The 14,137-nt window shown below is 45.1% G+C and overlaps 1 protein-coding gene across 2 annotated transcripts in view; it reads right to left on the bottom strand.

The window, feature by feature from the left end:
• Positions 1-667: 667 nt before the first annotated feature.
• The window catches only part of LOC146075868 (uncharacterized), a 156,519-nt gene continuing 143,049 nt past the window's right edge, over positions 668-14,137 (bottom strand). For both annotated transcript variants that reach the window (XM_083185536.1, XM_083185534.1), the window contains 2 exons: positions 8,320-8,366; positions 668-5,140 (listed from right to left, as the gene is read on the bottom strand). In XM_083185536.1, coding sequence (XP_083041662.1) covers positions 5,078-5,140; positions 8,320-8,366 — 110 coding nt within the window. In that variant the 3' untranslated portion in view covers positions 668-5,077. The remainder of the gene's footprint in view (positions 5,141-8,319; positions 8,367-14,137) is intronic.

Raw genomic sequence — 14,137 nt, forward strand, 5'->3', positions numbered from 1 at the left:
AAAAATCTCATTGCATATCATTGCAGTGTAGTTAAGTTAATGGCATTGCACCCTATAAAATCACATGTGATCGCATGCAATTTTGTGTGAGGTGTGATGGCGTGCGATGCGATAAGCCCGGGGTGAGAGAGCAGTGAATAAATTACTAAGGAAGATCGCATTGCATCGCACGGCACTAAAACGGGACATGCGATGCGATGCAATGCGATTTTCTTACGCAGAGTAGCCCACTAAGCAAATTGCTTAGTGGACGCCCTGGTACTTCTTAAGTACCCTATTTTATTAGTTCAAAATGGCAAAGGAGATAAACTGATACAAGCCCTCCATTTTTCATGCTCCAATTCCGGAAAGAAAGGAAGTTACAATTTGAAACAGTATCAAATACTAGAATGTAACAAATAAGATATAGGGTGAGATTTAATAGGATGAGAGATTCAGAAAGTGAGAGATTTGGGAAGAAATCTCCAGTTTTTTTAAAGCGGCAATCATTTACACTGCAAAATCAAACTGGTTTTGCAGTGTAAATGATTGCCACTTTAAAAAAAACTGGAGATTTCTTCCCAAATCTCTCCATTTCTGAATCTCTCATCCTATTAAATCTCACCCATAGTATCATACACTCAGAATGTAAATGGTGAGGAAAAATAAATAGACCATCGACTCCATATTTCTTATAAGTTATGTGATGTGATTTATTCTGACAGACAGGGAGACTGAGCATCGCTTAAGGTGGTATCATGGCTCTCAGCAAAGCTCAAATCATTTTACAAATATATACCTTTCTAACCTCTAGCTAAGGCCACAAATAGTATGGGGCTGTTTCATATATGGGAATATGCTAACTATCTTATTTAAAGCATTTACATATATGGTAGAACACTTATTTCAGCAGCTCTTGTTGGCTCTCTGATGTAAAACATCATGTTGTAATGTATATATTTAAACACTATTCACTAGCCCTTATGTTGACAGGAGCAGGTGAGAAGGTTTCAAAATAGCTTGTTGTTGGTTAGTCTTTGATTGACAGGTACAGAATATTCCTTTGGACGAAAGCCATTGGAAATTAATTCTGAATATTGCACATACTGTATAGGGGGAGATTCCCTTTTGCTTTCCGATACGGTCTGGGGTCCTTTTCTATGCCGTTATCTCCTTCTCATATGCTGTATTCTGTTTTTCCTGAAGTGCGATTACCGCACTTCTGCATTCCTTCCTGTTTCGTCATGGTACTGACTCCCCATTGGACTGTATTGCCGTCTTTCCTATTCCCTATGCTCTACCACCTGTGCCGAAGTAAAATGGGCTGTTCAACTTCGCAAGCTTGAGGTGGCGAAGTTGAACAGCCTGCTTTACTACGGAGTGGGCGGTAGAGCACAGGGAATAAGCTAGCTCAGGTACATGTTAAAGGAACCATTAAGGGGTTATTTGTTATGCCGGGAGGTGCACTTATGCCAATCGCCGGTGCACAGTGGATGCGCGTGCCAGAGCCTGCCAGACTGACGCACAGGCAACCCCAACTGCGCATGAGCATTAAACTTAAACAGCGGGCGCATGCGCACTGGAACCTAACTCGGGGATCGCGGAGGGGTAGCTGATAGTTTACAAAATAAGGAGAAGTGCTGAACCCTAACGGACGAAAAACTAGCTAAATAAAAGCAGAATCACGGCAAATGAAAGAGAATCTCCCCCCTAATGTTCATTAATATAAAATCTTCATCTGGTGCAGAAATACAATTAAATTCCATATTAACAGTAATTAAGGACACGTGCATGATAAATAAGGATAGTTGCATCAGGGGACAGACAGGGTGGCAGATATATATATATATATATATATATATATATATATATATATATATATATTCATAGAGAAGCACATGCGAGAGGGCCTGCTCACAAGAGCTTACAAACTAAAGGGGAGGGGCAGACAGACAGGAGTGACACAGAAGGGGTAGAATTGAGCAAAAAAAGTTAGGATGAGAGACGGTCAGTTTTAAGATCTGTAAAGAGGTGAAGAGTCTGATAGGGAGGGGTAGAGAATCCCAGGGATAAGGAGCACAATAGCCCAAATGGAGACAGGAATGGGAGTAATAAACTGTTGGCAGGAGAGGCGGCGTGCATTTGTGGAGCGAAGAAGGTGGATGGGAGTGTAAAGAGAGACAAGGTCATATATGTAGGTGGGAGAGGAATGGGTAAGTGAGTGAAGAGCTTGAATTGTATTCTGAAGGGAAAGGGGAGCCAGTGAAGGACTTATAATAGGATGCAATTATCGCACTTTTTAAAATCTATTTTTTTTTTCACGGGAATGTGCTTTTTTAATTAGATGCGAATTACAGGCAAAAAAAGGGCGATAAAGTGCCATTTTTAGTGATGAAAATGTGCGTATTTGAGGACATGTGTGATTTTGTGCAAAAAAATTGGAAAAAAATGGCATGAGGTCCCCGCTCGCATAAACAGCCCCGGGCTCATAGGCTCAGACCTGGTTCCAAATATACGGGGACAAAAAGCATGGGGGTGGAACCTGGTGTTGTAAGTATACGGGTGTAAAATGAATGTGTGTTTAATAAACGTTTACCACTGCCTGCACTCCCACTTGCCGGGCAGTGCCGCTGAGCTGAGCACTGATGTCAGTGCCACACTCAGCTTAAGTGGCTAACTGGCTCCTGCTGCCCGGCCCAGCCTCCCTCCCCCTTCTGTGTGTGGCGTGATCTTGTAATGTCACTCCACACATAGCCGGGCTGCCGGGGGGCAGGGTTGGACAGCGGCTATTACACAATTCAGTGCTGCCATCCGGACTTGGGGATTCAGTGGCGTTTTTTTTTAGGGTGCACTCCCCAGAAAAAACTCATCCAGTGGGGAGCGCTCCCTAAAAAAACAACACCACTGAAGGGGTCAATGCCCCGCATGCTGGGACTTGTGGTTCACCAAGTCCCAGCATGCAGGGGAGGCCTGCTTGGACTTGTAGTTCACCTGTAGAAAGCAATGTTTTGCATGGGTGATTTAACTGTATCAGCTCAGCGTCCACCGCCCATGGACGCCAGTGACAGCCCTAGGCTTCAGCTGTCCAGCCACGGTGAGCATATATGTAAAATTGTCCCCGGCTGTGTCTTGACACCGCGGGCTGTTGGAGCCAGTGCTTGTTCCAAAGTATGGGGGACCCCCAGTTTTTTGCGCCCTGTATTTTTGGAACAAGGACCAGTCCAAGAGTCTGGGGCTGGTTTCAGAAATACGGGGGACCCCTACGCTTTTTGTCCCCCACATTTTTGGAACCAGGTCCGGCTCAATGAAGAGACATTTTGAAATACAATTGAGGCGAGCAGCGGACAGGTCAGAAGAGATGAGATATGTTTGAGTATCATCTGCATAAAGGGGTTATTGGAAGTCAAATGATCTCACCTAGAGAGGGATGTATAGAGAGAGAAAAGAAGAGAACCAAGAACCAAGCCTGTGGAGACCCCTACTGTCAGTGGAAGTGCAAGGGAGGTGGAGTCATGAGAGGAGACGGAGAGGCAGCATCAGTGAGGTAGAAAAACGGCTAGGAGAGAGTAACAGTATTATGCAGACCAAAGGGTTTGTAGGAGGAGTGTGTGGTCCACAGTGTCAAAAGCAGCAGAGAGGTCAAGAAGAATAAGCTCTCAGATTTGGCAGCATGAAGATTTATCTATTTATTTATTTACAGTTTCTTATGTAGCGCAGCATATTCCGTTGCGCTTTACAATTGGAAACAACAGTGATTAAACAAACTCGGTATAAACAAACTGACATGGAGGTAGGAGGGCCCTGCTCGCAAGCTTACAATCTATAGGGACAATAAGAGGGATACATAAGGATAGGATTCCATAGCAGTACCACCAGATTATAAGAAAGTCCTGATGGGATGCAATTAGATATGAATGCTACTGGAGGTTGTGTGGGGGTCCTGAATATGATAGGCAGCCTGAAGAGGTGAGTTTTCAGGGAACGCTTGAAAGTTTGGAGGCTAGAGGAGAGTCTTAATGTGCGTGGAAGGACATGCCATAGGGAGGGTTCTGCCTGACAAAATCCTGCAAGTGTAAGTGGGAGCGAGTAATGAGTGTGGATGAAAGACGCAGATCTTGTGCAGAGGGGAGAGGTCAGGTGGGGATATATTTTGAGATAAGTGAAGAGATATAAGTCGGTGTAGTCAGAGTGATGGCTTTGTATGTAAGTAGAAGTACTTTATATTGAATACGGTAAAATACAGGCCACCAATGGAGGGACTGGCAGAGGGGTTCAGCAGATGATGAACGTCTAGCCAGGAAGATCAGCCTAGCAGCTGCATTCAAAATGGATTGTAGTGGTGAGAGTCTTTTCTTAGGAAGACCGGTAAGGAGGCTATTGCAATAATCAATGTATGATATAATGAGTGCATGGATTAGAGTTTTTGCAGTGTCTTGTGTAAGGTATGGATGAATTTTGGATATGTTTTTTATGTGCCTGTAACACAATTTGTAGACAGATTGAATGTGAGGAATGAAGGACAGTTGTCGAGGATGACCCCTAAGCAGCGAGCTTGTGGAGTAGGATTAATTGTTGTGTTCTCGACAGTGATAGAGATATCAGGTTGGTGACTACTCTTGGCTGGTGGGAATATGATTAATTCTGTAAATGTTCTGGAAATGTTGAGTTTGAGGTGGCGAGATGACATCCAAGATGAAATGGCAGAAAGATCATTGCAAACTTTTGTAAGGGAGTAGAGAGGATGGAAGCCAGACTGGAATGGTTCAAGCAGGGAGTTGGAGGTAAGAAAGGCAGTAAGATGGTTATAGACAATTTGCTTAAGGAGTTTGGAGCCAAAAGGTAGCAGAGAGATGGGACAGTAGCTGGAGAGTGTTAGGATCAATGGTAGGCTTTTTTAAGAATAAGGGAGACAAGCATGCTTGAATGCAAATGGGACAATTCCAGACAAGAGGAAGAGATTGAGGAGGTGTGCAAGGTGGATAAAGGAAGGAGAGAAGTAGTGGTGGAGATGGGAGGGGATACGGTATAATGGAGCTGTAGTTGGGGTGGAGGACCAGATGAGTAATTACTTCATGATCTCTTTGCCCTGTTTTAAGTGTCAAGTTGAATTTCTTTGTTCCAGTTTCTTTTCGTTCAGATTGGCATAGACCGGAACCTCTTCCTGGGCAATAAGAAGAAAGATGTACAATGTCACTATCATCTTTAGTCACAAACACCATCAACAACAGTCCTACATTTGGCCAGCCACCCTCCTATTAACTCCCATGAAATTGTCTCTCTACATCCAAACTTGTTTTACGACTCCTGGTGGTAACCATCGGGATGCCTGCTCAGTGAAACATTGATGCATTTGCAGGCTTAAAATATCCACAACATGTGTGTGACATCATCACTTCCTGTGAATCTGACCAATAATATCTCAGCTACACCCAGTATTTTCAGTGCCAGAGTAACAGTTTATGTGATTAGTGCTAACTGTGACCTAAATATACTGAGCACAGTAATAGGGTGCATTTTACCCACCAATAAGTCAGGAATACAGTATGGTGTCAGGTGTCTACCATAACCCCCAGGAGACCTGAATAAGGACCAGCTATACATTGTGAGACTGCTCTATTCTCCTCTATTATACTCACCACTGCTCTACCCTCTGCCTAACCCCTCTCTCCATGTTCCATGTAGGGAGGGGGACTATAGCAGAAAGGCCAAAGGACGTGCTGCATTGTGTCTCCAGCAGTTGCAAATTGCAGCTGTGGCTCCTGTCTGCTTCCAAACATATTAGAAAAGCTATGGTGCCCAACAAGTCTGCGTGGTTCTTTGCTCCCGATGCATGGCATTCTGGGAGTGTCCATAGGAGAGAATGAAGCACTGTGCAGCCAACAGCTGAGCACACTGCAGCAATGCCTCCTCCCAGACTGAGCCAATTAGGAAAGATATGACATGGCTGCTACTGTCAGTCTCCTAATACCGGTATACATAAACCAGACAAACATACATAAAACATAAAAGTCCTCTAGGGCCTGATTCGGCACCTGGTATCAGGGCAGATGATATCCACTTGCAGAGCACAAGTGGGTGTGTAATACTGGCAATGTATAGCAGGGACGTGACCATGATAATGCAAGCAGTGGCGGGCTGGGCCAGGGTGCCATCTGCCCCCCGGGCCACTTGGTTACCTAGTGCCCTGGGCCGCCGCCAGTCCACCACTCTAAAATACCTGGTGGTCCAGTGTGCCGCCACCGCCTTTTTCAGGTTTCCCGGCCACCAGCCTGAATGTGAAGGCGACGGCCCCTCCAAAAATGGCCGCCGCCTTCGAGGAGACAGACACTAGAGGTACCTTCTATACCTCTAGTGTCTGTCAAAGAATAACTACCCGGAAGTGCGGATTCAGGTAGCGCTGGTGCGCTGTTTGAAAAGAAAACATGGGTGTGTGGGTAAGAGGGGGAGAGATGGGATGTCCCAAGCAACAACTGCAACACCACTGCCATTTTTACCAGGCCTGCAGGAGCACACCTCTCTTCTAATCAATACTGGTCCTGGCTGTCAGTGACGCTGGGGAAGTGGGAGTCTCAGTAGGGAGAGGTGCTACACAGCACTCACTTCCAAGCAGCCCAAGCCCCAGGTGCCCAGCAGTATGGAGAGAGAGACGGGGAGGAGGACTTAGGATATTTTACTGTACATGCCATGAGGTACAGTATATACCCTGCCTGTGGAAGGGAGGCAGATGGGGCACTATATAATCTGTGTGTCTGTATTCATGTATGTGTGTGACTATGTAGGTTTGTGTGTACAAGTATCTGACTATGGCCCTTATTCTGGTTGGTGCGGTAATATCCGCGTGCATTCGTGCCGCCGATGTTTTGTGTCTGCGCATGTGCAGAGGCGTCTCTGCGCATGTGCGAGCGGGGCGTACGGCCAAATCCCGCATGAAATGTGAACACTCCGAACAGGGGGAGGAGAGGGGCGTGAAGGGCTATTTGGGCTCATTACCAAATGCATACGCCCCGCGTTTCATGGGCGTTCCCATGCAAACGCTGGGCGTACGTATGGTAATGCAGTCGTGACGCACGTGTAGGGGGCGGACATATGACATCGCCGGATGTCAGCTGCCCGCCCAGATCCCTGCTTTTGCACGGAAAAATGTCCGTGTGGTCTGAGGTTGCGGGAGCTGGTGGACCACTCGGTCCTGCATTCGATGGTCTGCGACCATCGAATGATGGGGGAGGTTCCCTGAGATGGAGGAGGCGTATTCCATGAAAAATACACGTGCGGTCCGTTCCGACAGCTTCTTACCGCGTACGGACGGAGTTGGCGATCCGTATGGAAGGCGGGGTTTCGCACGCACGGTCCTGGCCGCATATTCGGATCCGGCCGCACCGATCAGAATAAGGCCCTATGTATGTGTGACTATGAGTGTGAATGTATTTGTGTCTGTATGCATTTATATTGTGTATATATGTGTGACTGTATATCGTTTGTGTGTATGACACTGTGTATGTAACGGAGCCGGAACTACTGGTGTTGCAGCCGGTGCACTGCACCACAGCCGTGGACATTACTATTGGAATATTGTCCACAGTTGTGGGCCCTTATATTGCCATGAGCCCTGGCTATGCCAGCCCACCTTCCCTGCAACCAGGGCCACCAGTTTAGTAGTTTAGTAAAGCCGAGGGAGGCATTACAGTGTGTGGCATTATGTGTAATGGGCATTAAGGTGTGTGGCATTATGTTTAATGGGCATAACTGTGTTTGAGGTATACAGTATGGTCTTCTTTCATCATCAGTCTGTGTGTCAGGGGTTAGTGTGTCAGCATATGTGTGTCAGTGTGTCAACATCTGTCAGTTGTCAGTGTCCTTCTGATCATGTGTTAAAATTTGTCTGCAGCATCTGTGTGTCAGCATCTGTGTTTCAACTTGCATGTGTAAGTTTGTTAATGTCTGCCTGCATCTGTGTGTAATGTGTCAGTAGCTGTCTGTATTAGTGTCAGCATCTGTCTATGTGTCAGTGTCACCACCCCAGTCTGCCTCACAGCCCGTCAGCTTAATGGCAAGCCCCCTTTTTAGTGACCACACCGACTTTTTGGGCCAGTGCTCTGTACTTGCCCCCTAGGCTATAAGTTGCCAGTCAGCCCCTGAATGCAACTGCCACGCCCCATGTGCAGCCTTCTCCCCTGAGCCTTGCCCGCACCCCACCCCCTATGCAGCATCACACCCACTCACCCCTGCCCCCTGCACTGAGCGGGTTGCTTTCTCCTGGAGGGGGCAGATGGGATATCAGCCAACCTGAAGAGCTCTCATGTACGGTAGTAAGTAAATATGTGTTGTTGTTTTTGGTCTCACCTTTGCCTTGATCTCACTATATGACATTTCTGCACATACTGCGGCATCTGTAAATGAATTATGCAGTTGTCATTTCAAATGTTACATTAGTACAATTTGTACAACCTTATTACAGACACACAGAGATAGAAGAGCGCAGAGATAGACCAGGGTTGCCGACCCTCCCGGAATTACCGGGAGTCTCCCGAAAATCGGGTCCCCCTCCCGGCCCCCCGGAAGGGTGGGCAACCCTCCCGGAATCTGGGGGACAACACTGAGCCACCCGAATCGCAGCATGTAAATGCTGCAACCCGCGGGTCTCAGAGGAGGAGGCGGAGCTAAAATGGCACAATTGTGTCATTTTAGCCCCGCCCCCTCCATGGAGACCAGTCATTTCTCCTATTTCCCGTTATGGGGGCAGGGCTTAATGACGTCACAGTCAAGCCCCGCCCCCCGGTCGGGTAAGGAAAGTCTCCTCTCCGGGCTTCTCCCGGAGAGGAGCATTTAAAAGTCGGCAACCCTGAGATAGACTGACCCACAGCTGAGATAGAAGTGTGCAGTGATAAGTAGGATTCAAGACATAGAGGTAAATTGCTAAGACTGATGGGCTACAAATGAGCTATTCTCGTCCAGGAAACTCAAATTGGAAAATTACTAAGAATCAAATTCAGTCGATTTTGCTCAGATACAAATAAAAATCTTGGTAGACTGCAAATCAATAGACCATCCGCCAAACTCCGCAGCACTTTCCATAGGCACCAGGTTAACACGGTAATTTACTATCATTCATATCAGCAAAGTCAGATGATAGTTCAATTCAAAATATGAATCTGAATCACCCTTTGGCAGCTGACTTTGCAGAAGCATGCACAGTTACTGCAGATAACTGCAGTGCTTCTATGTGTAAGAGTTAAAGAAAGGGTTAAATGGCACGGGATCCCACCTACTAAGCATTTAACCTCTGAGACGGTGCTGGTTCCAAAAACACAGACAAAATTGAGCAGGGGTTCTCTGTATTTAAGAACTAGCACCAGGCCCTTGGACCAAGCATGGTTCCAAATTTATGGGGGGGGGGGGGGGGGGGGGAGGGGAGAGATATATTGGTCCCGTGTACTAGCACCGGGCTCCTCTGGTCAGTAAGGTAAGGCCACAGCAGAGAGACATGTTTATATTGGTCCCTGCGGCTGTGGCAATAATGCTCACGCCATGACCAGGGTTCCTGGGGGCAGGGCCGGAGATAGGGTGTTTGGCGCCCCCCTACAAACTAACAATTTGTGCCATCAATACCTGCTAAAGGCGCTTGATGAAAAAACACATAATGGGCTTATAATTGGTACCCAATTGGTACCCCCCCCCACACACACACACACACAGACATCGAAACCAGTGATAGTGAGCGCCGTAGGTGTGCGGCAATATTTACACCGTAAATCCTATTACACATGATTGCTCCACACCGTAGTGCCCATAAAACATTGTCACACACCATAATTCCTATTACATGTTATAACCCACTGTAATGCCTATTACACATTATCCCACAACCTTAATGCCTATTACATACTATAACACACGCCATATTGCCTAATACATATTATACCACACACCGTAATGCTGGTTATATTATGCCACATAAGTGGTGCTTACCTACATGCTCGTTGCCAGGAGTTACATGCTCGTTGCCAGGGGTTTCTTGCTCAAATAAAGGGGTTACATGCTCCTTGCCACGGAGTTACCATTAAATGATTATATGGTAAAGGTATATAGCAGTTTTGGCAGTACTGGGGCAAGGAGGGGGTTAGGGTCAGGCAATATATATATATATATATATATATATATATATATATATATATATATATATATATATACAGAACAGGAACAGAGTGCGCTAGAAGTGAAGGTACACAACTTATTTCACAATATAAAAATTTAATAAAAAGCCTACAAAACGGCTTACAACAGATACAGTGTTTATACAGTCATATATTGGAATCAATTTAACAGAAACTGTGGTGGTTCAGTACAACAGCAGGCCCAACGCGTTTCGTCAACCACGTGACTTCATCAGGGGCATTAGATGACTTGATTAACAAAGCTGCAGTTGCTCTTCTTGCAGTGTCTCAAATTGACTGAACACTAATAATTAATGTAGACAGTGATATTCCACCAAAAGACAGAGCTCTTGTCAGTTTTTGTGGTATAATTCTCAAATGTCCCACTTAATTATAGATGTCAGCAGAACATTACGATCACAAATCCAATAATGCTGGGTAACAGGGAACAAGCTACAATTTATCCTAGCAGCCGAGAGGCTGACTCGGCTGCTAGGATACATTGTAGCTTGTTCCCTGTTACCCAGCATTATTGGATTTGTGATCGTAATGTTCTGCTGACATCTATAATTAAGTGGGACATTTGAGAATTATACCACAAAAACAGACAAGAGCTCTGTCTTTTGGTGGAAAATCACTGTCTACATTAATTATTAGTGTTCAGTTAATTTGAGACACTGCAAGAAGAGCAACTGCAGCTTTGTTAATCAAGTCATCTAATGCCCCTGATGAAATCACGTGGTTGACGAAACGCGTTGGGCCTGCTGTTGTACTGAACCACCACAGTTTCTGTTAAATTGATTCCAATATATGACTGTATAAACACTGTATCTGTTGTAAGCCGTTTTGTAGGCTTTTTATTAAATTTTTATATTGTGAAATAAGTTGTGTACCTTCACTTCTAGCGCACTCTGTTCCTGTTCTGTATTTCTATTGTTCTGGGTCTCAGCTAACGGGGGACTCTCAGAGTTGCTGCTGTTCTATACTGGGGCGCGGATTTTTTGGGTACCTTTTTCTTCTGTATATATATATATATATATATATATATATATATATATATATATATATATATATATATATATATATATATATATATATAATATATATGGGATGTGCACCGGCCACTTTTCGGGTTTTGGGTTCTGATTATTAGGCTCACTGCCTAATAAATAATTAAATACTGCCATATATCTCTACCTTTGTGGTCTGGGGCTCACTGCCTAATAAATAATTAAATACTGCCGTATATCTCTACTTTTGTGGTCTGGGGCTCACTGCCTATACTGCCGTATCTACCATCTGTTCTGGGGTTCACTGCCTAAAAAATAATTAAATACTGCCGTATATCTCTACCTTTGAGGTCTGGGGCTCACTGCCTAATAAATAATTAAATACTGCCGTATATCTCTACCTTTGTGGTCTGGGGCTCACTGCCTATACTGCTGTATCTACCGTCTGGTCTGGGGCTCACTGCCTAATAAATACTGATGTATATCTACCTGTGTGGTCTGGGGCTCACTGCCTATTAAATAATTAAATACTGCCGTATATCTCTACCTTTGTGGTCTGGGGATCACTGCCTATACTGCCGTATTTACCGTCTGGTCTGGGGCTCACTGCCTAATAAATAAAATACTGCCGTATATCTACCTGTGTGGTCTGGGGCTCACTGCCTAATAAATAAAATACTGCCATATATCTACCTGTGTGGTCTGGGGCTCACTGCCTAATAAATAATTAAATACTGCTGTATATCTCTACCTTTGTGGTCTGGGGCTCACTGCCTAATAAATAATTAAATACTGCCGTATATCTCTACCTTTGTGGTCTGGGGCTCACTGCCTAATAAATAATTAAATACTGCCGTATATCTCTACCTTTGTGGTCTGGGGCTCACTGAATAATAAATAATTAAATACTGCCGTATATCTCAACCTTTGTGGTCTGGGGCTCACTGCCTAATAAATAATTAAATACTGCCGTATATCTCTACCTTTGTGGTCTGGGGCTCACTGCCTATACTGCTGTATCTACCGTCTGGTCTGGGGCTCACTGCCTAATAAATACTGCCGTATATCTACCTGTGTGGTCTGAGGCTCACTGCCTAATAAGTAATTAAATACTGCCGTATATCTCTACCTTTGTGGTTTGGGGATCACTGCCTAATAAATAATTAAATACTGCCGTATATCTCTACCTTTGTGGTCTGGGGCTCACTGCCTAATAAATAATTAAATACTGCCGTAAATCTCTACCTTTGTGGTCTGGGGCTCACTGCCTATACTGCCGTATCTACCGTCTGGTCTGGGGCTCACTGCCTAATAAATAATTAAATACTGCCGTATATCTCTACCTTTGTGGTCTGGGGCTCACTGCCTATACTGCTGTATCTACCGTCTGGTCTGGGGCTCACTGCCTAATAAATACTGCCGTATATCTACCTGTGTGGTCTGGGGCTCACTGCCTAATAAGTAATTAAATACTGCCGTATATCTCTACCTTTGTGGTTTGGGGATCACTGCCTAATAAATAATTAAATACTGCCGTATATCTCTACCTTTGTGGTCTGGGGCTCACTGCCTAATAAATAATTAAATACTGCCGTAAATCTCTACCTTTGTGGTCTGGGGCTCACTGCCTAATAAATAATTAAATACTGCCGTATATCTCTACCTTTGTGGTCTGGGGCTCACTGAATAATAAATAATTAAATACTGCCGTATATCTCTACCTTTGTGGTCTGGGGCTCACTGCCTAATAAATAATTAAATACTGCCGTATATCTCTACCTTTGTGGTCTGGGGCTCACTGCCTATACTGCTGTATCTACCGTCTGGTCTGGGGCTCACTGCCTAATAAATATTGCCGTATATCTACCTGTGTGGTCTGGGGCTCACTGCCTAATAAGTAATTAAATACTGCCGTATATCTCTACCTTTGTGGTTTGGGGATCACTGCCTAATAAATAATTAAATACTGCCGTATATCTCTACCTTTGTGGTCTGGGGCTCACTGCCTAATAAATAATTAAATACTGCCGTAAATCTCTACCTTTGTGGTCTGGGGCTCACTGCCTATACTGCCGTATCTACCGTCTGGTCTGGGGCTCACTGCCTAATAAATAATTAAATACTGCCGTATATCTCTACCTTTGTGGTCTGGGGCTCACTGCCTATACTGCTGTCTACCGTCTGGTCTGGGGCTCACTGCCTAATAAATACTGCCGTATATCTACCTGTGTGGTCTGGGGCTCACTGCCTAATAAGTAATTAAATACTGCCGTATATCTCTACCTTTGTGGTTTGGGGATCACTGCCTAATAAATAATTAAATACTGCCGTATATCTCTACCTTTGTGGTCTGGGGCTCACTGCCTAATAAATAATTAAATACTGCCGTAAATCTCTACCTTTGTGGTCTGGGGCTCACTGCCTATACTGCCGTATCTACCGTCTGGTCTGGGGCTCACTGCCTAATAAATAATTAAATACTGCCGTATATCTCTACCTTTGTGGTCTGGGGCTCACTGCCTAATAAATAATTAAATACTGCCGTATATCTCTACCTTTGTGGTCTGGGGCTCACTGCCTAATAAATAATTAAATACTGCCGTATATCTCTACCTTTGTGGTCTGGGGCTCACTGCCTATACTGCCGTATCTACCGTCTGGTCTGGGGCTCACTGCCTAATAAATAAAATACTGCCGTATATCTACCTGTGTGGTCTGTGGCACACTGCCTAATACTGCCGTATCTACCGTCTGGTCTGGGGCTCACTGCCTAATACTGCCGTCTCTGTCTGGTCTGGGGCTTCCTGCCTAATACTGCCGTAACTGTGTGGTCTGTGGCTCACTGCCTAATACTGCCGTATCTACCGTCTGGTCTGTGGCTCACTGCCTAATACTGCCGTATTTACCGTCTGTTTTGGGGCTCACTGCCTAAAACTGGCGTATCTACCTGTCTGGTCTGGGGCTCACTGCCTAATACTGCCATATCTACCTGTCTGG

Source organism: Crinia signifera, chromosome 4 (assembly GCF_055691185.1).
Source record: "Crinia signifera chromosome 4, ASM5569118v1, whole genome shotgun sequence".
Taxonomy (NCBI): Eukaryota; Metazoa; Chordata; class Amphibia; order Anura; family Myobatrachidae; genus Crinia; species Crinia signifera.